The 22,484-nt window shown below is 41.0% G+C and overlaps 3 protein-coding genes across 11 annotated transcripts in view; 1 reads left to right on the top strand and 2 right to left on the bottom strand.

The window, feature by feature from the left end:
* Positions 1–11,418, top strand: part of EIF2AK1 (eukaryotic translation initiation factor 2 alpha kinase 1) — a 37,893-nt gene extending 26,475 nt beyond the window's left edge. For all 5 annotated transcript variants that reach the window (XM_038419507.2, XM_038419506.2, XM_038419504.2 and 2 more), the window contains 4 exons: positions 8,747–8,867; positions 9,008–9,087; positions 9,664–9,897; positions 11,198–11,418. In XM_038419507.2, coding sequence (XP_038275435.1) covers positions 8,747–8,867; positions 9,008–9,087; positions 9,664–9,897; positions 11,198–11,329 — 567 coding nt within the window. In that variant the 3' untranslated portion in view covers positions 11,330–11,418. The remainder of the gene's footprint in view (positions 1–8,746; positions 8,868–9,007; positions 9,088–9,663; positions 9,898–11,197) is intronic.
* ANKRD61 (ankyrin repeat domain 61) lies at positions 1,660–18,615 on the bottom strand. Of its 3 annotated transcripts, none has more exons than XM_043493438.1 (4): positions 18,482–18,615; positions 7,251–7,404; positions 3,723–3,817; positions 1,660–2,774 (listed from the first exon to the last, which is right to left on the bottom strand). In XM_043493438.1, exons 2-4 carry the CDS (start codon positions 7,356–7,358, stop codon positions 1,832–1,834), a joined length of 1,146 nt encoding a protein of 381 aa, XP_043349373.1. In that variant the 5' UTR covers positions 7,359–7,404; positions 18,482–18,615; the 3' UTR covers positions 1,660–1,831. The 3 variants fall into 3 exon arrangements, with proteins under 3 accessions (XP_043349373.1, XP_038275440.1, XP_038275439.1); XM_038419512.2 differs by lacking the exon at positions 18,482–18,615 and adding an exon at positions 9,200–9,664; XM_038419511.2 differs by lacking the exon at positions 18,482–18,615 and having other exon boundaries at positions 7,251–8,753.
* AIMP2 (aminoacyl tRNA synthetase complex interacting multifunctional protein 2) lies at positions 12,800–22,304 on the bottom strand. Of its 3 annotated transcripts, none has more exons than XM_038420451.2 (4): positions 22,164–22,304; positions 19,294–19,500; positions 18,482–18,713; positions 12,800–13,333 (listed from the first exon to the last, which is right to left on the bottom strand). In XM_038420451.2, the coding sequence occupies exons 1-4, from the start codon at positions 22,176–22,178 to the stop codon at positions 12,948–12,950; spliced, it is 840 nt and encodes a 279-aa protein (XP_038276379.1). In that variant the 5' UTR covers positions 22,179–22,304; the 3' UTR covers positions 12,800–12,947. The 3 variants fall into 3 exon arrangements, with proteins under 3 accessions (XP_038276379.1, XP_038276378.1, XP_043349374.1); XM_038420450.2 differs by having other exon boundaries at positions 22,059–22,268; XM_043493439.1 differs by lacking the exon at positions 22,164–22,304 and adding an exon at positions 21,416–21,593.
* Between the last annotated feature and the right edge of the window lie 180 nt (positions 22,305–22,484).

The following is a 22,484-nucleotide window of genomic DNA, read 5'->3' as shown; positions in this document are numbered from 1 at the left end:
ATTATTAAAGACAAGAAAGACCATTTTTGTTATGGAGGTGCTGATAGTGGCTCCATAGCTAAGGCTGAGCTGAGTTTTGCACTTAAAAAGAAGATTCAACCACTTCATGTATGAAGAATATACTGCACCATCCCCAAAATTACAGCACTTTATGTCAAAATGTATTTGCTGAAAATTTACAAGTAAACCTATTAATTAATTAGAGTTAAAATTAATTAAAATAGGTTCCTTTAAGAAATTTAGCACTGTTTGTCAGAATATTATATGTGCCAAATGATCTCAGGTTAGGCATTTTCTATCTATAAGGCTATGTTTTAGTCATGGGTATTTAGTAAAAGTCATGGACAGGTCATGGGCAGTAAACAAACATTCATGGTCTGTGACCTGTCCATGACTTGTACTATATACCCCTAAATCTGGGGCATGTTGTGGGAGTGTTGGCGGGACTTGCAGGCTCCCTACCTGTCTCCACACCTCCCCAGAAGCAGCGACATCCCCCTCCCTCAGCTCCTAGGCGGAAGTACAGCCATGCAACTCTGTGCGTTGCCTCTGTCCCCAGCACCAGCTCTTCAGCACCCATTGGTCAGGAACCATGGCCAATGGAGCTTCGGGGTTGGTGTCTGCAGATGGAGGCAGCGCACAGAGTCCCCTGGCTGTGCCTCTGCCCAGGAGCTGAGGAATGTCATTGCTTCTGCGGAGCCCCCTGAAGTAAGCACTGCCCATAGTCCTCACCCCCTCCCGTGCCCCAACCCCCAGCCCTGAGCTCCCTCCTACACCCAAACTCCTGCTGCTGCTGGGGCGGGAGGGGGCGGTGGCCCGAGCCTGCCCCAGCAATGGCCGGTGGGGTTGGCCACGGGACCACCTGAGCAGTTCAGGCAGCCCCTGGGCCAGCTGCGTTGGCCTCTGCAGAAGTCCCGGAAAAGTCACAGAGTCTGTGACCTCCGTGACAAACTCACAGATTTATTTATCCAGCAGACGGATGAATCTTAATTAGACCTGATCCAAAGGGTATCTTTTGAAACTACATTTTAGTATTAATGGTCTTTTTTTTTCTGTTTATTTTCCTTCAGACTTTGTTAAGGAAAAAAATTATTGTCTTCAGCGAAACTCACCAAAAATTGCTCTCTTTCAAAATGGTTATCTGCTATTGTTCTCAATGGCATTGAGGCCACATGCTGCCCTTAACCAAGATGGCCCCTGGTTCTATACACCGTCTTCTCACAGTACACCTCTCTGCCTCCAGACCGCGTAAGGGTTCACCGTTTTCCCTGAGGGCAGCTTGACTTTGTTCCCATTAAGAACAATGAGAGCCAAATTTTTAAAAAATCTAACAAATTAGAACTTTTGTCCTTACATCCTCCTGAGTAACCTTGATTGATGACAATAGATATAGTTATAAGATTATTGTTGACTAATTGGCTTTAATTATGAGAATTGGTAGAATGTCTTACTTGGTTTTTTCCTACTTAAACTGAAAACATAAAGATATAGACTGAATGTGTAATTTCCCCATCCCATTCTCTTGGAAGTTAATTGGCTGTCTTTCTAGATATTGTACTTAAAATCATGATTACACATGAAAAGTATTAGGTGTTTAAAAAAAACCCTGGATTATTATTTGAGAGAAGTTAAGAGCTGCTTCAAAGCACACATACAGTATTAATATGCATCCCTGATTCATGTTTAATTTTTCATCACACAGTTTCAGGATCAGCAGTTTCTCAATTCACTTTCTCATGTAGGTGTGTGTCACTGCATATATCACACACATTAATCAAATCTTCCAGAATCATTTATCTTTGTGACTGTTTGTTTAAGTCATGAGATTTATTTACCAAAGTTGTGAGTAGTCCTGATAGTTGTATACAGAATTCCACACAGTTACGGGAAGTTGTTTTTTCAAGCATTGTTTGTTTTTTTCCCCATATATTCTTCTGACAGTGATTTTGCAGATGTCTTGCAGAGACGACATGTTTTGTGATAATCTTATGAGAAAGTCTTTTTGTATTTGAAATTCTCGGAGCAGAAGTCCAGTGGGTAGATCTCCTTGATTATTGGTTAGCTTCAATGGGTATGAGAGGTTTAACAACTTATTTAACAGTGATATACATCTTAGATTTGACCTGTGTTGAAGAAACAGAAAAAGGGGAGATTGCCCTTGTCTTGTTAAAATATTAACATCTGCATGGTAATCTACGAGGAGATCAACTATTTCTTTTCTCCCTCCCAAGCAGGCATCATGAATAGCTGCTCGTCCTTCACAATCTTGAGTATTTACTTTCGCTCCATTAATTAATAGTAAACGGATGCAATCTATATCGGCAGCTAAAACTGTGCCTGCTTTAGATGATGCAGTACATGCTGCAAGCTGAAGAGCAGTTTTTCCATAAGTTGGAAGAGTACAATTAACGTTTGCTCCACAGGTGATTAAAGTTTCTGTTACCTCCTTGTTCAAATGCTCTGCAGCAGTGTGAAGCAATGTCTTGCCAAACTCATCTCTGTCATCTATGTTGGCACCATTCTCAATTAGAATAGATATAGCTCGAGAGGCTCCAGAGTGTAAGGCTAAATGTAAGGAGCTGTGTTTGTAGTTACTATCCATTTCAGGGTCTGTTTGAACTCCCTTTTCACACAAGATACGAAGACATTCTTCTGCATTACTCTGTGTAATTGCCAGGTTTCTCTGAAGTCTGGTCAAGATGTCTGTCCCAGTTATATAAATATTTGGCCAGTGTAGTAGTAGGAGATGAAGTGCTGTGTAACCTCTGTTATCTCTAAAATATAAAAATGTAATAAGTTAATTCTCTTAACTTCAGTAAACATCAAATGGCTTACATAAAGATATCAAAGTAAAACATTTTAAACAGCGAAAACAGTTTAGACTAGCATTGCTAAACTGGAAGGACATGACCTGGCAGTGGGTTCCATGCCATCACTTGAGAGAACAGCAAAATCTCTGGATCACTAAAACTCAGTAGCTGGGGTTGGTGACAGGCAGAACAGCTCCCTACTTACCCCAGCAGCTAGTCACAGAGTTGCTCCTCCGCTTCTCTCTTCCCTGCCTTAATTATGCTCAACTCTGGAGCTTGGGAAGGGAGAAGACTTCACAGCACCTAGGATCTTTGCTACCCCAGAGCTGAGCAAAGTGCAGGCATAAAGAGGAGTATGTGGGGAGGCAGGCAGAAACTCCTACCATACTCATGACCTAAATTCCACAATCCTTTGTGGTCAAAAGATTGTGGGATGGGATGATTCTTTGCTGTTTTGTGAGTGGCACATCAAAAAAGGTTGGGAACCACTCTGTTTTACATTATTTATTATTTGGGACTAACCTATTTTTGTCCAGTCCTTTGTCTTTCCCGCTTTGTTTTCAGTTTGAGATATGTTTTCTTCCTTCATTTATTTGTAGCCACAGTAACTGGCCGTATAGTGAGCATATTCACATTTTCTACCCTAATTTGTGTACTGTCCATGTTACCCTATGTCCCTTCAGTTATGTATTTCTGCATATATCAAATTAACTAAAAATAAAAAAACTCCACATTCAAAATTATGACCTCCAGAGATCTTGCCACATAGCGTGGAAAATCCTGCACATCAACACCTGTAAAAAATATAAGATCTTAATCACTAAGGGAGCCGTAAAATTATATTCCACTTTAATATGCAATTGTGCATATTCTTGATGGAGTGCCATGTGAGAGTGACTACAAATGCCCTACCTTATTTTTGGGTCAGCACCAGATTCCAGCAAACAACGCAAGCTCTTTTCTCTTCTGTGTTTGGCAGCTAAGTGAATTGGAAGAATAGACTGATCCTGTTTGGAACCAAAAATATGTATTTGTTAACGTATTTCTGAGTTTTGTAATCTACAGTCTGACTTTGCTTGAAGGTGAATTAGTTTATCTAGTACAGTTTGTGATAAGCACGTGCTAGCTGGATAAGGTTAGGTGTAACCAGTCTTCCTTAGTCCCTTGATAAATGAGAGCAGAGGGAGACATTTGCCTGAATAATGTTGGCATACTTGCTGTCTACATCTCAGATTGCAGAATTTGGTCCACTAAAGCATCAAACCAATAGCAGAATATGTTCTGCAGAATTTAGTTGCAAATAATACTTAAGAATTACTTGTATTTTTTTTAAAAGAACTCTGATTTATCTGCCTGTTGAACATTTGAATTTTAATATTAATTTACTTGAAAGAGCGTAGTCAAGTGTGTCCATAGTTAAGGATTGAATATTAGAAATAGGATTATTTTTCTAGAGTTGGGCTTTTAAGATTTCTAATCATTCATTGTTTGAAAAAGATAAAATCAAGAAATTTGGGTCACCTAGTATGTGTGTGTTAGATATAAAGCTGTGCATGTGCATCTGTCTGAGTCTAGTGAGCAGATGGGGTAAACATATCATCCTGAAATTGTCAGACAGACTGCCTTCCTGGGATTTCAGTCAAGCTGGTTCCATGAGCTATATGTGGGTTTGTGCTACCTACAGATTTAGGAGTATATTAACTTACATCTTACGCTTCTGCTTTTCTTCTTATAAAGCAATAACTGTAACAACATTGTAATTAAAGAAGAAATATCCCGTGTCTGTCCATGTCTTCCCGAATAAGGATTTTAGCTATTCACCTTTCTTGTTCTTAATAGTAGTTGTCTTCACCCCAATTCTTTCTGACAGTCTTGTAGTTTTCTTGGTAGTGTACACTATATCTTACTGATACAGACTGAAATAACAGGATTGTGTGTTCTTAGGAAGGCAGAGAAACCATCACCCAACAATGTTCCCTGTGTTTGCTTCTGACTTCTTGCTTTCTTTCAAGCTCCCCAATATGCTTGGGACAACCTTCCAATCAATATTGGCAAAAACATATTTGGCAACACTTAAAAAGCCACTTAGATTGATGCATACCATTTGAAATGCCCCCCCCCCCAGTTTTGTATTAATTCTATCTACTGTATTCACTTGTATCCTCGGATACTAAGTTTTCCGTGGGCAGAATTTTTTTACTTATTTGGCTTGATGGTAAATTGCTACATAAATAATACCCTATTTTTAATATGAATGGGAAAGTTCATATATTTCTTATGGGTAGTACAGTTAATGAGTTCCAGGCTGACTATAGTAGTGCATTTGTGCAGTGTTCCTGTACATATCTGGTATGTTCTGACATCCCTTCCTAATGAAGACATTCCATAGAAAATGGCTGACTTCTGTTTAATTGGAATTTATTGTAAAAATGCATAAAACACTGTCTTGGGGTGGTCCCCTGAGAGTCCCCTCAGGCCTTAATCACTCCAGGTCTCCATCACCACCACTGTATTTTATTGTATTTCATATTGACAGTGAGTCACCAGCTCCATTTGCTTCTAGGGAAGGGTACAGTAGCAGCAGCTAGTCCTGCCTACTTCTGCCTTTCTTCAGGCTCCCAACTCTTCCTCCTGTACTTCCTTCCTGTGTGCTTATACAGGCCTAACTGCTGGGATTACTTCTATCCTGTTAGCCCCTTGGCTGTACCCCTACTCGGTTAATTAACCACTGCCAAGTGCCTGTCTTTCAATTAGAGCTCAACTAATATAAATGACAGAGATAACTCCTAAGTCAGCACATCCTGTTACAAACACACTGGCTAACTGGGAATCTTGTGTACTAACAGTTCATAATTAGAGGGAAAATAACACAGTTAAGCAATCTTTTTCATGATGCCCATATCTTTTTGGAGAGTTGATGCCTTACTGCACAGGGATACACACTACTATCTAATGACATGTACAGTATGTACAGGCTTAAATGATTGTTCAGGATAGAGCTGTGGCTAGGTAAATGATGAAAAGGAAGGGGACAGGATTAGTAAGCCTAGAAACACTGGAGCTCTACTGATGGTTATCACTAATTCCATACTGTATTACACCCATATTTTTAACCCATTCCTCTTACTTTTGGAAGCTTAAAAGAGGTTTTTTTCACTGTTCAACATATGTATGGTTACACATATGTGGTTTCTGACATCCTAGTCCAGTCTCTCCCATCTTCATCTGGCCTTTCATATGGGAACTTTGTACCACAGCTTCCTTGCTGTTGGGAGTGATTTCTCTTAATTTATGCTTTGGGCTGGTCATGTGCATCAGGCAAACTGGGAGGTTTGTTAGTGAAATGAACCACTTGGCAGTGTGGGTGCAGCCAGTAAGTTGAGAGAAAGGCGGAGCTTCCTGACCCTTCCTCCTAGCAGCTGAGATTGAGAGTTTTTTGTGTAGATGTTCTTGTTGATTGTCTGGTTTTAAATTAAAACTCATACTTCACAATATTTTAATCAGTAGGATTGCAGAATACAAATTAATTAAAGAAAAAGGGAAGGAAAGGAAAGGAGAGTATTGGCTGATTTTCTTCTATCACAGTCTTAGTACTCAATTGGCTTCTTATACTGCAGCAGCAGGGAGGAAAAAAGAGGGCCAGAATACAGCCTGTGTCGGAGAGCTTGAGCAAACAGGTACTATGTGTAAGCTTTCTGCTGGTCGGTGACTTCTGCAATACTTACGACAATATTAATGATGAAGTGAGCGGCAGCTTTAACTCTGAATTTCACTGCTGTTAGTTTAGATGAACACTATCAAGTAGCCCTTGAGTTTGACAGGCACCAAAACTTAACATATCTTAGAAATACCATTTTTAATACATTTCTTAATTCTGAAAAATATGACACAAATCAGTTACAATGATAAAATTACCATTTGTAAGTGGGGTCTCTACCAGCAAACCTAAGATGTTTTGTTTTTATGATCAGTCATTTTTTTAGAAGGTATAGTATTGAATTTCACAGATGTCTTGTAGCTAGTCTGTTAATTACTTGACCATACAATTGAGTCAAATCACTGGGTCATAGTAAACTACTTTCTGGGGTTGTGGAGCTTGTGGGATTTATTCTGCCTCATATATTTATGAATGGGTTTTTTTATGGATTAAAACTGAATGTCAGATGGCTTTGTTTCGGTCAGGAATTTTTAAAAAGAGGAGCCTAATTTCAGGCACTCGTAAATCCATATTTTTAGACCCAAAATAAATAGTCTTGGTTATCAAGAGCTGAACACCCAGTAGGATCTAACCAGTCAAATATAGAGTTAGAAGCTCCCATTTTTTAATATTAAACTTTTGATGCTTTTAATGAATTAGTTGAGGAATTTATTTTGTGAATTTTAAATAGCATCTTAACTCTGTGGATTTAAAAATAATGATAATTTAGGTCAAATGGTTACCTGGATTGACAGTGTTCTTCTGCACGCAGAGTTATCCCAAACAATCAGTGGTTCATTGACAGGTTGGTGTGCTAGTAAAGCTTTAATGTTGGTGCTGTCATCTTTCATTATTGCTTCATATAGTTTTGCTTGGAGTGGCTTAAATCCCTTCCGCCTACAGGAAGAAAGGGAGTAAGTGAAAGGATCAGAGTCAGTTGTGGCTGTGCTGGCTCCCTTGGTTATGTTACCCATGGTAAGATAAATTTAGTTTGTAGTGAGAATACATGGCCCAAAGGAAAGGCAGAATTTTGGACTCTGCCATGGGAACTGTATCACTCTTTGTGATGTTGAAAGATGTCTGGTTCTAGAACAGATTTGAAGTCTGGTTTTAAAGTTACAACTACGAGCAGAATACTAATTGATATTTGTCTGGAATCTTGCTTCATATGTTTGTTGGACATAATTATTGTGATGTATTTCTAAGTATATAACATTCCCTCAGTGCTTGTGTAACATTTTAGAGTTGCTATAAAATTATCAAGATATTAAATATGGACAATGCATTAAATCATTCAGGGCTTCACCCCCTCACCCCCAGCCAGGGCAGGATTATTCTGTACAGTTCATTTATCAAGCAATAGGGTTTTTACTTCTCTTTTGGGGAATTGTATTGCATCCTAATACATTTCACTGTGGAGATCATTTTCTGGTATGCAGCCTAAATTTTCTATTTAATTTCATACGATACTCTTCTAACACACTAAATAATTCTCCTTTCTTGGTTTAGTTTATAGGTATTTTAATTTTTTTTTAGCATTTTCTATCCTAATGGTCATATAGCCAAATTTAAATTTAACATATTAAGATATTTTAATCTTTCTTCATATATCAATACTTTCTGCCTCCTAATCCCTTGTGCTCTTTGCTAGACTCTTTGCAATTTATCAGTGTATTTCTGATAATGAGTTACCCAGAATTGAGATGTGGTCACTAGAGCCATTTGGAGAAGAGGGACTGTTATGCTTCAGTATAGAGAGTCCACATTTTTTTTTGTTTGCTGCCATATCATACATTAAATGGTCTAAATTTGCTGTGCACTATCATGCTAGATCTGTTTGTCAGGTTTCCCCCTCCTGCTGAAGATCAGTTTAATATTATTTCCCCCCAAGTCTATAAGCTTGTATTTTTTCCAATGTTAATTCTTGTTTTGTTATTCTTTGCCTATGTTTCTTTTCTCTTCAGAGCCTCTGGTGTTGCATGTGTGCCTCCACTGATGTTCGCATCATCATCTGATATAACAACACCTGTGAATTTCATTTTTGCTCTCTTTTACTAGGTCATTAATGCAAATGTTAAATAATTAGTAATTAACTATTATAGGTGGTGTCTGGTTTTATCATCCTGAAGACCACAAGGAATATTACAATTTGTGGAACTTAAATAAAGAAACGTTACTTCAGAATACTTAAATTTTATTTTTTTTTTAAATGAGAGATTGATGCAGTCTATTTTTGTAGCCCAGAAATGTCTTTCTACATGGATCAGACCACCATGTGAAAATAGGAGATTTTGGACTGGCTTGCAGAGATATTATACAGGAAAACCCAAACCACTGGTTAACAACAGAGAAAATAAATGGTAATTAAAAAAACACATTAGGTTTTCAATTAAAAAAATACCAATGCATTATTGAAAGGATTAATGTTTAAATCATTATCAGTTTTTATAAATGAAACTGGAGACACTGAAGCAATTTAAATTCTGTTTCTTTTTTGTAGGACTAAAACATACTTCAGGAGTTGGTACTTGTCTGTATGCTTCACCAGAACAGTTGCAAGGATCTCACTATGATTTCAAGGTAGCGACAATTGTTTTTTCCTATAGAGTTTTAAAAATACTTTGGTGTGAAGTACTGTCTGCCCACTGTTTGTTGTTTTGATGTACTTTCTTTAGGTTAAGATCATGATTACCTTTGTCTTTGCTCCTTAAATACATCTTTTTCAAGAAATCATATGGCTTTGAGTCTTTTCAGAGCTTAATTTTAAGAGCAACATTTCTCTAAAAAGAAAAGATTAAAAATGAATGACTTAAATGTAATGAAACAAATGTATACTTTTTTTTTTTTTTATTAAAGAAATGCTTGTTAGTGACTAGGAACAAAACTCTAGGCCTCCTGTTGGGCAGTTACACTGTAGCTAGTAAAGTTTCCTCACTACTGGCTGTGACATAGGTTTCAGTTCTGCCTTTTTGTTGTGCACCTCCTGTGATGAGGTAGTTAATGTGTATGCTAAGACTTTCTTTAGCAAAGTGCCAATCTGTTAGCCTTTAGGATGCTGTGTTCAACAACTGAATTTGTATCCTAGAAACTGTGTACAACATTGAAAATTTTATTTTGAATATAAATATAACTGTAGACCTTTTTACTTTTTTCCAGTCAGATATGTACAGTGTGGGTGTAATTCTTCTAGAACTTTTTCAGCCATTTGGAACAGAAATGGAAAGAACCAAAATTTTGACAAGTTTAAGAAATGGCCATATTCCTAGTTCTTTTAGCAGCAAATGGCCAGTACAAACCAAGTATGTTAAGTTGCTAACCAGTGAGATGTCATCACAGAGACCAACTGCTGCTCAGCTTCTTGAAAGTGAACTGTTTCATACTACAGAAAATGTAAGTTATTTTAATGCAGGATAAAGAAAACATACAGCTGAAAAAATGCATTTATGCAAGAGGAACATAAAAAATTGCATTGTGCTGACAGAGCTTTGTTCTCCCTCTGCCTGTTTGCATGCCTTTGTTGCTATTTTTACAACTTAGAGGATGGTTTGAATGATGGAACAAATGTAGTGCTTTTCTGATTACTGTGCTTAGGACCACTGCATGAGAGTGGGCTGTTGCACCAGTGTTTCTAATCTTGACTGGTTTCGAAATATAAAGTTTTACAAATTAACACGCAACAATGAAAATAAGTTAACATATACAAGGTTTTGTTAGTTTTATCTGTTTCGCCAAGACATAATTTTTCAGGATTCTCACTGTTGTGCTTCTACCACAAAGCCCATCAGGAGATCCCTTACCACTTTAAGAAAAGGAGTACGTGTGGCACCTTAGAGACTAACAAATTTATTTGAGCATAAGCTTTCGTGAGCTACAGCTCACTTCATCGGATGCAAAGCTTGTGCGCAAATAAATTTGTTTAAGGTGTTTAAGGTTTGTTTAAGGTTTAAATTTCTTTAAGGTGCCACAAGTACTCCTTTTCTTTTTGCGAATACAGACTAACACGGCTACTACTCTGAAACTTACCACTTTAGAATTTTGATCTTTTGAGTCACTACTATGCTGGTTCAAGGGCTGTGCTCTAACCTCAGAAGCCCCAGAACATTTCAGTCATCTCCCTATAAAACAGTGGTCCCCAAACTGTGCGCTGTTTTCCCCACTCTCCCCTACCACTCACCACTCACCCCTACTCTAGCTCCTCCCCCATGCCCAGTTCAGCACCCAGCTCTGCCAATTGTCAGGGGTGCTGGAACAATTTGTATAGTGAGTGTGCTGAGAGCTATTAAACCAAACTGTAAACCTTGTATATAATGGAAACCACTTCAAGCTGGGGGTGCAGCAGCACCAGCTCCAGCTCCTATGCCAGCTGTACAGTAATGGGAGGGGGAATGTAGACAGATTCCATACAGGGAGCGGGTGGCACGTGACAGGAAACATTTAGACACTACTGCAAAACATAAGCCACTTGGTATTGCAGCAGAAAGAAAAATCCATCCCCTAGTGCTGTAGCTAACAAATGTCTGCTACTGGCATCCCTATCATCAGTGAAACTTGCATTTCTTCTGTTTGTAGAGTAAGTTAAATTTTCAAGGGGGGAAACATTTAGTTGGCTTGGTATATTAGCTAATGGCAAGCAAATATAAGAGGGACTTTTCCAATATATGACTTTTCTTAAACTGACTTTTGCTTTCAGGTTATTTGTAGTCTACAGCAGAAGGTGATGCAGCAAGAGGAAGAAATTGAAAAGCTTAAGGAGAAAATAAACTTGTTTTCAAGAGAAAGAGAGATAGAAGATGAGCACAAGAGGCTTGGTTCTCCAGTTTAAGTAGAGCATCAGTCAGACTGTATATACATGAGTAGCTCAGAATAACCTATACAATTATGTAAAGTTTTTTATATAAATTTCAAAATAGCTGTCCTGTGTCTGTACTTTAATGGTATTTTTCTTTCAGGTATAATTTAGTTATGCCCTGTCATATGTGGTTTCTGTGTCATTTCACTTGTTACTGTAAGGTCACTTCTAGTATAGATTGACAGAGCCAGAAGAGTACTCAGAAGTCACCTACTACAGGACAGGCCCAACAAAGAAAACAACAGAACGCCACTAGCCATCACCTTCAGCCCCCAACTAAAACCTCTCCAACGCATCATCAAGGATCTACAACCTATCCTGAAGGACGACCCATCACTCACAGATCTTGGGAGACAGGCCAGTCCTTGCTTACAGACAGCCCCCCAACCTGAAGCAAATACTCACCAGCAACCACACAACACAACCCCTAACCCAGGAATCTATCCTTGCAACGAAGCCCGTTGCCAGCTGTGTCCACATATCTATTCAGGGGACACCATCATAGGTTTCATGTTCTCTATGTATATAAATCTCCCCACTGTATTTTTCACTGAATGCATCCGATGAAGTGTGCTGTAGCTCATGAAAGCTTATGCTCAAATAAATTTGTTAGTCTCTAAGGTGCCACTAGTACTCCTTTTCTTTTTGCGAATACAGACTAACATGGCTGCTACTCTGAAACTTATAATTACATGTCATGCTTCTTTATAAGATGTAAATGTTAAGTACATTTGTCTATGTAATAGGTAGAAGGAATTCTGAACAAAACACTCCAAAATTAGCTTGCTAAAATGTTTCACTGGGTTGTGGGGATGCCTGGGCACTGCAACCTGGTGTAAGGGGTCACAGCCCTACTCAGGCTTGGTCTAACCATGCCTCCATCATGATGTGGGGAGCTAACCGGGCCAAAGTTTGAGTGGCACTGTGACCCTCTGTGCCAGGTCAATTACCACTGACATGGATTTGGCCACACTGGCACAAAGCTGAGCTATGCCCAAGTTTTAGTTAGGAGTATATAGTAAAAGTCATTGAGAGGTCACAGGCCTCTGACCTGTCCATGACTTTTACTAAAAATACTCATGACTAAAATGTAGCCTTAGTTATTGGCATTCTCCCTTAAGTAGCAGCCCCCCACCGTACCCTTGCCCCCTAGCTGGGTTACTGTCCATTCTGGCCCCTGCCCCCCCATAGGCCCTGTGAGGCTGGAGCTGTTTTTTTTAGAGGCCTCTGATCACACACCTCTCCCCCATTGCCAGTGCAGGGGAGCGCCTAATGTTTACATCTAGCATTTTAGCTCTAAGCTTCCTCCTGGATCCCTGTGTGGGATAGCTTGGGGTCAAAACATGCCCTCAACCCTTACAACCACTAGTCTAACATACAGCTGTGGCACCAAAGGCTACTGTGTTTATTTTAATCTCATACAAATAAGATTACAAGCAAAAGGCAACTGTGATATCTTTATTGGTATAAGATTTTACAATTGATAAAAGACTTCAAAAAACAATCTCACTAAAATACATTTTAGAGGAGACTTTCACAGCAGGCATGAGGTGGAATAAAACTACAGAATACCCCTCTGAAGAGTGTATACTCATTTTAATAGTTTAAGGGCACTGTTGAAAGGTGCCAAATTCTCACAAGACTTCATCCATTTCTGTACATTGGCTGGAACAGCATTAGAGCTACTTGTCTGCTGAAGTGCACACCACGCCACAATGTCTGCTACAGTCAGTTCATTTCCCCCCAGCCAGGATGTTTTGCCAAGGGTGGTGTTCATGGAGCGCAAGACTGCTGCTTTTTCTTTATTGCTACCTTCCTTCAGCTGGAAGATGGCTGTATCCACCCAACTGTCTATCAGAGTTGAAGTGACTGCATTATGCTTCTGGCCAAATAAGGAAAACAAAAATCTAGCAATATTTCCTTCTCCTTCAATGGGACACATGGCTTGAATGCTGAACTTCATCTGGGGCTTGGGAACTGAAATTAAGACAAAAATAAGAACACTTGGCATCACAAATGTTTACATTACATACAGGGAGACGGTTCATTAGTAGTAGAGGCAGGGTTGCTAGTGCTGCTTATTTAAAGTCTTCCCTAGAAGATCCTGTTTTCAGTTATTTATAACTTGCCCTGTTGGGTTGAAGTTTCTAGGTGTCTGTCTCAGTCTCAAGGTTTTTTTTTTTGTTTTTTTTTTTAATTTCAGCTGTTTCCAAGAATGAGTCTAGAAAAAAATACCTTTTGCTTCTGTTAAGTTCAGCCTACCTTTTCAGGAAGAAGTTCTAGCACTACCTCCTTCCTCCACTGCCCAATACTATGGAGCAGGGCCCTGAAGTTTGGGAAAGAGGAGGGCTTTTGCTGTGATAATACATCCAAATTTGGCCAAGTTCTAAGCCTTTGAAAAGTCACTTTCCACATGCTCAGTAGGGACTTAAATTTTAACAGCTAAATTCCTTGAAGATTCTGTTCTCAGTAGGCATGCTGCAGTTTGAGGCTGAGCAGAACTTTCCCTGTAGTGAATTCTGTACTGTGCTAGGTCCAGGAAACAGCCTAAGAGCAGGTACCTAACTCTCTCTCGTGTTCTCCATGATTCGTTGGGCTTAGGCAACGTGGAGGTGACGGTTGGTTGATTCCAATGAAGAATGCCAATGGCTAGGAAAGGGGCAGAGGAGTCTTTTTGCCCACTAGACTCCACTCCACAGAGCCTGGAATGAAATCCAGCATGCTTGAATGTAAACAAATATTTGAAGCTCTCAGACAAAGTGTCCCATCCCACTCTCAGGCTGGTACACAGAGAATACTTACTACTTCTATCAGTTACTCCATAAACTCCAGGGGCAGAGGTCTGTCAGGCAGATGTGAGGGTTCCGGCTCTACTGATGAATAATGCATGGATTCAAGATGATGCTATCCAACAGAATTTGTTGTCGGGTTATTTGTGTATCCCTTTCTTGCTTTTTGAATACTGCAACCTTAATTCAGCCCACTTGTACATATATATTATGGTAATCTTTAATTATATAATCACACTTTTCCCCACAGGATCCCGGCTTCGTTTAGTACTCTGAGCAGCTCTTCAATATTGCTTTCTTATTGCTCAATGCATGGCCCCATGCCTGCCTTACTGCATGCTACTCAAGAACTGTTTTTAAAAAAAGAATGATTAATTTCCTTATGAGCTTTCCCATGGTGCTTACCACTATAATAGTGGAGTGCCTTCCCAAATAATCAATTTATCTTAACAACCTTGTGGTACCTTAGAAACTAACAAATTTATTAGAGCATAAGCTTTCGTGGCCTACAGCCCACTTCATCGGATTCATAGAATGGAACATATAGTAAGAAGATGGATATAGATATATACACACATACAGAGAAGGTGAAAGTTGCTATACAAACTGTAAGAGGCTAATTAGTTAAGATTAACTATTATCAGCAGGAGAAAAAAATCTTTTGTAGTGATAATCAAGATGGCCCATTTAGACAGTTGACAAGAAGGTGTGTGGATACTTAACATAGGGAAATGGATTCAATATGTGTAATAACCCAGCCACTCAAGTCAAGCAGTACTGCGATGGGTACCTGCATGGCCCCACGGTATGCTAACATTTTTATGGATGACTTAGGGGATGAGAGCTAAGGAAATGTTGCTTTAAGTCAGCCATAAAAATGTTAGTATACCATGGGGCCATGCAGGTACCTATCGCAGTGTCGCTGACTTGAAGGTATATATTGTCCCCAAATGTGCAATAGTTGTGGGTGAGGACAAAGTCACAAAAGTCAGCCACCAGGTTTGCTGTGACATTATCGGGGATACTGTTCCTGACGGCTTGTAGTCCATCTTTGTGTGGAATGTTGGTGTAGAGGGCTTCTACATCCATCGGGGCCAGGATGTTGTTTTCTGACATCAGGAATCATAACATTCAAAAATTGGTAGAACATTTTAACCTCTCTGGCCACTCAGTAAAAGACTTAAGGGTGGCAATTTTGCAACAGAAAAGCTTCAAAAACAGACTCCAACGAGAAACTGCTGAGCTTGAATTAATATGCAAACTAGATACCATTAATTTGGCTTTGAATAGAGACTGGGCGTGGCTGGGTCATTACACATATTGAATCTATTTCCCTACGTTAAGTATCCTCACACCTTCTTGTCAAATGTCTAAATAGGCCATCTTGATTATCACTACAAAAGTTTTTTTCTCCTGCTGATAATAACTCATCTTTACTAATTAGCCTCTTACAGTTTGTATAACAACTTCTACCTTCTCTGTATGTGTGTATATATCTATATATCTTACTATATGTTCCATTCTATGCATCCAACCAAGTGGGCTGTAGCCCAAGAAAGCTTACGCTCTGATAAATTTGTTAGTCTCTAAGGTGCCACAAGTACTCCTGTTCTTTTTGCGGCTACAGACTAACACGGCTGCTACTCTGAAACTTAACAACCCTGTGACCCAGGATGTAGTTTACAGATGGAGAAACTAAGGACAAGAGATTAAGATAATTAGTATCCACTAATTTCAGGTCCCAATTTGAGATGCCTAGGACCTGTAGCACTTTTATATATTCAAAATAGCTGCCACTGATTTCAGTTGCATCTGAGTGCTTAGCACTTCTACAAATCAGAACCCAAGGACTTAAGACAGGCACCCAGAAAATGAGAAACACAAAATTAATAACCTATGAAATGTTTGGATAGACTCCAAAGGCAGCACTCAACTGCCATAACCATGAGACCGTCCTTCCTCTTCCTGCAATCCCAACTCATTCGCTATACACCTTCCTACCTCTGCAACAAATGAGGCAGGGGTTCTACTGACAAGTCTCCACTGCACACCCCTGACTCATCCCCACAGCAGGTCCTGTGCACTAAATGAGGCAGGGGTCCTGTGAAAAAGTAGGATGTGATTATGCAATTAAAGACCATCAAATGCATACACACAAAGGGGCCAAATTAAGGCTGCCGATGCAAAGTTCCTAACGTTTAAGGGCTTGACTTTGCAATGTTAATAATGTTTTTAATATAGTTTCTGTGTAGTATGAAATAAGTTTACTTTCCGTCATTGTTTCACATCTCCCTAACTGGATAATGCTACTATTGCAGTAGGGTTTGACCCTTAACCTTATTTAGAGAATCATCAAATGAGAACGCAGTTCACTACAAAAAAGACTTTCAGAATAACAAGAAAATATTAAATTAGTTTAATAACTTTTTGTAAAATTGATAAGAATATGAACGGAAAGGGAGCTAGCTCCAACTCAGCCTGGCTAAAATGGAAGTTCGTGGTGGAAGAGGAGTAGGCTTTTATGCCTCATTTATTGAAGGTATAAAATAATGTCACTAATAAGGCTTGCAGTCTTTAGCTTCTCTTCGATTAATTTCTTCTGGATTCCTATCCCATACAACTTTACTCCCAGATTTGATAACTGCAATATGCACTACTTCAGGAATCCTCCAGCTAGAGCAGAAACAGCTGAGAGGCATGGGTTAAGATGAACAGAACCTGTGCTCATTCTGGATAGCTCCCTGTTCACTTGCAGATGCAATTACACCTGTTGTCATCTTATTTAGGATAGTCTAGGACCCACTTGAGAGATTCCTTGTTGACCCTAACAGGAGTGGGGCAAATACCTGCTGTTAGAAGCTAACTTTAGCTCTACGTAGCCAGTGGCAGACCACATATTGAGGCTCCAAATGGTGGAATTCATTTCCTTTGACTAGTCCATCAATGGATAAGCTCAAGTAACAGTGAGGGCAAAATGCGTTTTATGAGCTCAATCACTCTTTAAACAAAAAAAAATTCTACTCACCTGCTCTATTAAAGGGTCTTTCATGCATGCTCAAGAGCAGCACTCAACTCAAGCCTACTCCTTCCTCACTTTTCTGTGTGTACACACCTGCCTCTGCTGTTTCATCTCTGTTGCTGCTGTTACTGGTATATAGGGTTGCCAACCGTCTAATCACAAAAACCCAAATTCCCTTGCCCCACCCCGTCCTGCCCCTTCTCTGAGCCCTCACCCCCATTCACTCCATCCTCCCCTCCCTCCCTGGCTCTCCCCCACCCTCACTCACTTTCACCAGGCTAGGCAAGGGGGTGCTAGGGTGTGGGAGGTAGTCTGGGCTTTAGGAGGGAGTTAGGATGCAGGAGGAGGTGTGGGGTCAGGCTCTGGGAGGGAGTTTGGCAGGTCTGCTGAAACAATTTGCATAGTGGGGGTGTTGAGAATCATTGAACCAAACTAAACCCTGTACATAATGGAAACTACTTCAAGCCAAGGGGTGCAGCAGGACCCCCAGCACTACTAGTTCCAGCACCTATGGAGTTTGGGTGAGGGAGCGGGTGTGGGGTCAGGCTCTGGGAGGAAGTTTGGGTGCAGGCTCTTGGCTGGGGCAGGGGACTGGGGTGCAGGAAGAGATCAGAGCTTACCTCGGGCGGCTCCCAAAAGTGACCAGCACATCCTTTTAGCAGTGGGTCTCCGCACACAACTGCCTGCAAGCAGCGTCCCTACAGCTCCCATTGGCCACAGTTCCTGGCCAGTGGGAGCTGTGGAGTCAGCACTTGGGGCGGGGACAGCACCCAGAGACCCCCTGCACTCCCCCAACCCCAGGGGCGCAGGAATGGTGCCAGCCACTTCCTGGAGCAGTGCAGAGCCAGGGCAGGTAGGGAGCCTGCATTAGCCCTGCTGCTGTGCCAGACTGTTAGTGCCCAAAATCTTCCAGTTTGGCTGAAGTAGCCTCTGGACATAGAGCGTGATTCCAGGAGACTCCTGGCAAAACCAGGAGGGTTGGCACCCCTACATTTCTTTCCTAGCTGAGGAAGAGCATGCTCGTGGAAGCTCCTTCCAGAGCAGCAGATGAGGGATACACCTGAACAAGACACATTTGAGTGTACACAAACTGTTGTCAAAAGGAAACACAGAAAAAAGGCTCTGATATTTCTTTTTTAGTAACCCTAGGAATTACTTGTAGCAATAGTAGGTACAAAATTCACATGGAAGTGTGATTTTTCAAATTGAAAGACCCTTTAAATGCTATGTTCATCTGAAGCAAGTGCCTGAAATTAGACCTATTTAACCATTTGCAAGCCAACACTCCCCTTCTGTAAAATCAGATGCTGTTCTTACCATTCTTCCAAATGAGAGTGAAGCCCAGCTGGTACTCGTGACGTGATTGTTTCCTAGTCTGCTCACCGAAGCATTTCAAGAGGTTTTCTGGCACACATTTCACTGATGAGTGTGTATGAATAGCTGATAAAATCTTATAATGCTCACACAGCAGACTGTGCAGTACTAACAGTGACAATGGAGGTTGAGAAGGGTTTGCATTGATCACAATATCTTTCAGAGCACCATAATCCTGCATCAAAAGTAAATAATATTTAGCAGACATTAATGTGTAACAACTCATTGCACTGCAGAGACATTCAATAAGTACATTTTGGTGTGGAACAAGAAATTTATCAGGCCATGTAGTTGTAAATCGTAAACCTTATAGCATTCCATTTATTTTTTAACATTTACAATATCTGCTTAAGCGACTTCTTTCCCCAGGAGTAATATTTCTAAAATTAAAAACACAGTGCTCATTATGAGTCAAAACCTGGTTCTCGCTGAAGTCCAAGGTAAAGAGTCCATTAACTTCCGCAGAACTAAGATTTAGTACCATGGCCATAATTTCAAGATCAACTACTCCAGCTTAGAGTTCTGTGATCCGGAGGTTTCAAATAACCCAAACTGAACAGATGTTATTTTAAAGAGCAGTAGTAGGTCTTTGTACATATCAGTTTTGAGTATCCCAAATTTTACTTAGCCTGCAGTTTTTTACCCTTCTTATTCAAATCTGGATGCAAAGCAAATTACTGATCACAGAGACCTCTGCACGAAAGGTAATTCTTTCACTGGACATGTATATTGATGATATACCAGTCTGGACTTGCCTTCCCAAGCATTGAATCTAGGTCTGCTGTGTTTGCAGTCAAAGGAGCATATTCATCAGCTTGGATTATATTTGTTACATCAAAGTCGGCATCTGGTGTCTGTATCATTTTTGAGAGCCCATCGACAGCAGTTTTAAGTTCATACAAGCGTTTTAAGATCTCTTCTTGGCGGGATTCAAGTGCTAGAAGTGATGGGTCAACCTCTTCCTAGAGGGAAAGGATTAGATTAAATTACATTTTCACTCAAATCCAATACTTCAATACAATTAAGGTACATCATTGAACGAACTGTGCACAAGTCTCATAGGAATTTATTTTGACACTAGTCACATCAAACCTTTCATTTTAACACACTATGGAGAAGTTTTAAAAATATCCTAAAGGAAATTCTTAAACTTATTAGTAACCCATGTCACTTCCACTGACTTTATGTGAACAGATGACTGCAAAATGAATTGTAAATATGCTCCTTATTTAAATGAAAAGGAGTACTTGTGGCACCTTAGAGACTAACAAATTTATTTGAGCATAAGCTTTTGTGAGCTACAGCTCACTTCAACGGAAGGGGTTTACTGAAATCCTATTGGTTAAAATATCTTAAGTCGTTTATTAAACGATTTTTGATCCACATGTTACAGCTCCATCTACAGAACAGTGATTCCAAGACCTAATCAAAACCAGATAAAAACTGAAAACCTACATATAAGAATTAAAAATTAAACCCTGAAGAGTTTAAGGACTTCATGAATACAGAAGCCTAAAGAACCAAGAATGACTTGCCAGCCACTTACTTCAACCAGTGACTTTCATAGTGATGAAACTCATGCTGATGTTGCAATATCAAAAAGCTTTAAATAAAAGTGAGTTCTACTGCTCAAACATAAGGCTTGAAGTCAGATCTGGTTCTTCCCAGAACTGTTATACAAACCCGAGCAAACTATTTTATCCATCCATGGTAGCTGGATAATACCTATCTTTGTGAAGTATTTTGAAGATCCTTAAAAAAAGTGGCAGTAAAAGTTTTAGTTATTACCAGGCAAGATATGCAAGATTGTTTCATGTTAATTTTTAATCCAGATTATTGGTTAAAAAATGCCAAATGGCAACAGGCAGCCTATACAGTGCATAATGAAAGTACTTTGGTGCTAAAGGCAAACACCTAATGTATATCCTTGTGTGTTATCTAAGGTGTGGCCCTTAATTCTTCTAAGTATGAGGAAAGAAAAAGCTACTATTAGTACTAAAAGTGAGGTTTCACCAAGAACAGTATGAAATACATTGTATGGGCTGGTCTGTATATCCTTTCACCAAAACACCCACATTGATTTTAATTCACACCTGTTGGTATTTTAATGCAAGTGGATACCAAATCTAACAATTAAATCTGATTTTCATAAAAATAGCTATTTCAAGTATGTGTAGTAACACTGCATTTCTGTAGAGGACATGTAAATAGAGAGGGTGAGGTACAGTAAATAGACTAATAATTCTCCAACTTTTTCTGCTTTGCAGAACACTGAAATATTCCCTCATGAACTATCTGGTCCTTTGCACACATCCCACCCATGACTCCCCAGGTTTGACTATCAAAATATTTAATCTACAGACTACTATGTTTATTTTACACTGTCCCATTTTTGCTATGCCACAGATTTTTGTACTGACAATTCATAACTGCTTTGTAGATGTCAGGGAAACAGAAGGGTCAGGCAACTGGAAAGGAAGAGGTGGAACATTTGGCACCCAGGTAGGCAAACTGGTTTGAGACTGTGCGTAAAGAATGTAAAATTGATGTCTGCTAAAATAATCAGCAAATAGTTGACAATGTTGACATTTGTACTGCCATATTTAGGTTTTGAGCAGATAATCCATTGAGATGCATAGGGAATTAACATCTCTCAGACATATTGTTGCAGACTGGTAGCAAACTCAGGACAACAATACTATCACTTTACACTTGATTCACGTTCTATGGTTCACAGCCATAAAGGCAAGACACAACATCTTAATTTCAAAAAAATAAAACAGACTCTGAAACACCCTTCCACAAAGAGAGATGGAGTCCAGGGAACGCCGAAGGCTTTGCCTATGGCTCTCTATGGCCCCAAGAAAGACGTTTTACCTTCTTCTCTCAGTTTCCCCCCTAGTAAAACAGAGACTAGTACGATCCGCAGAGGGCTTTGAGAGTACAGGTCCCACAACATTCAGCGTTCACACAGGCAGACCCCACGCCACTACGGGCAGGCAAACTTCACTGCTGACAAAGGAGGCCCAGCGTTATCAAGACGCTGCAGAGCACGCAGCCGGGCAGGCCGGGACAGAGCTCCGCCAGACGAAGGTTTCCCGGAAGTGGCCACACAAAGCAATGGTTGGCTTCCCCCAGTGCAAAAACTGAGGAGACCCCCCTCCCCCCCCCAGGGCTTGGGGGTTCCGCGGGCTGTCTGGATTCTCACCCCCCCCCCCGCCCCTCCACCCAACGGAGACGGGTCCCTCCCTGCGGGGAAGAGTCCACAGGGCCCAGCTCCAAGGGGCGCTTAGACCCTTCCCGGGAGGAAGCGGGCCGGCCTCACCGGGACAGGACGAGGGACCGCTCCCTCTCGGCGCAGGGAGAGGCAGTCGCCATGGCTGCCACGCGCCCCGGCCTAGAAGAAGCCCAACCCCCGCCGCTCCCAGCCGAGCCAGCCCCCCCCCCCCAAGCAGGCCTCCATTCCGCCCGCGCGCGGCGGCCGCGCTCCTCAGGAGCCCTCCTCTCGCTCGGCTCCTACCTGGTGCAGTGGCGCAGCGGCCGCCGGGCCGCCGTGCAGGTTCTGCAGCCGGTACATGCAGGTGGGGAGCCGCTCGGCCCGCACCGCCCCGTGAAAGGGCCTCACCTTGTACATGGGCATCGCGGCACCACAGCAGCCCCGCGCCTACCCCCGACCCTGGCTGACTGAGTCAATCACACTACGCTGCCACCGCCGCAGGCACCGGCCCAGAAGCTGCCTGCCCTCCATTGGGCCGTGGACAAGTCCCTCACACCAAAGCACAAGCTATTGGTCCAACTAGAACCCCCTCCCCTCCCAGCTCCTTTACCCTCATCCCACTGGTCAGAATGAGTGACTGATGCAACCAGGTGGATCTCAATAGGGCGAAGAGCAGAGATCCCTCTGCCGATTGGGCAGACCTGTCAGCCAATCAGTATGCGGGAAAAT

Source organism: Dermochelys coriacea, chromosome 10 (genome assembly GCF_009764565.3).
Source record: "Dermochelys coriacea isolate rDerCor1 chromosome 10, rDerCor1.pri.v4, whole genome shotgun sequence".
Taxonomy (NCBI): domain Eukaryota; kingdom Metazoa; phylum Chordata; order Testudines; family Dermochelyidae; genus Dermochelys; species Dermochelys coriacea.
This window is presented reverse-complemented; position numbering and strand designations above follow the sequence as displayed.

Bases quoted from the DNA above. Each gene is read 5' to 3' on its own strand.
- ANKRD61 (XM_038419511.2), bottom strand. From the start codon at position 7,481: ATGGGTAACATAACCAAGGGAGCCAGCACAGCCACAACTGACTCTGAT. The intron at 3,818-7,250 runs GTAACCATTTGA...GGTTCCAAACAG, and splicing joins GAAGAACACTGTCAATCCAG to GATCAGTCTATTCTTCCAAT. The intron at 2,775-3,722 runs GTAGGGCATTTG...TTTATATTTTAG, and splicing joins GGTGCTGACCCAAAAATAAG to AGATAACAGAGGTTACACAG.
- AIMP2 (XM_038420450.2), bottom strand. From the start codon at position 22,178: ATGCCCATGTACAAGGTGAGGCCCTTTCACGGGGCGGTGCGGGCCGAG. The intron at 19,501-22,058 runs GTAGGAGCCGAG...CTTTCCCTCTAG, and splicing joins CCGCTGCGCCACTGCACCAG to GAAGAGGTTGACCCATCACT. The intron at 13,334-18,481 runs GTAAGAACAGCA...TCTTAATTTCAG, and splicing joins CACTCTCATTTGGAAGAATG to TTCCCAAGCCCCAGATGAAG.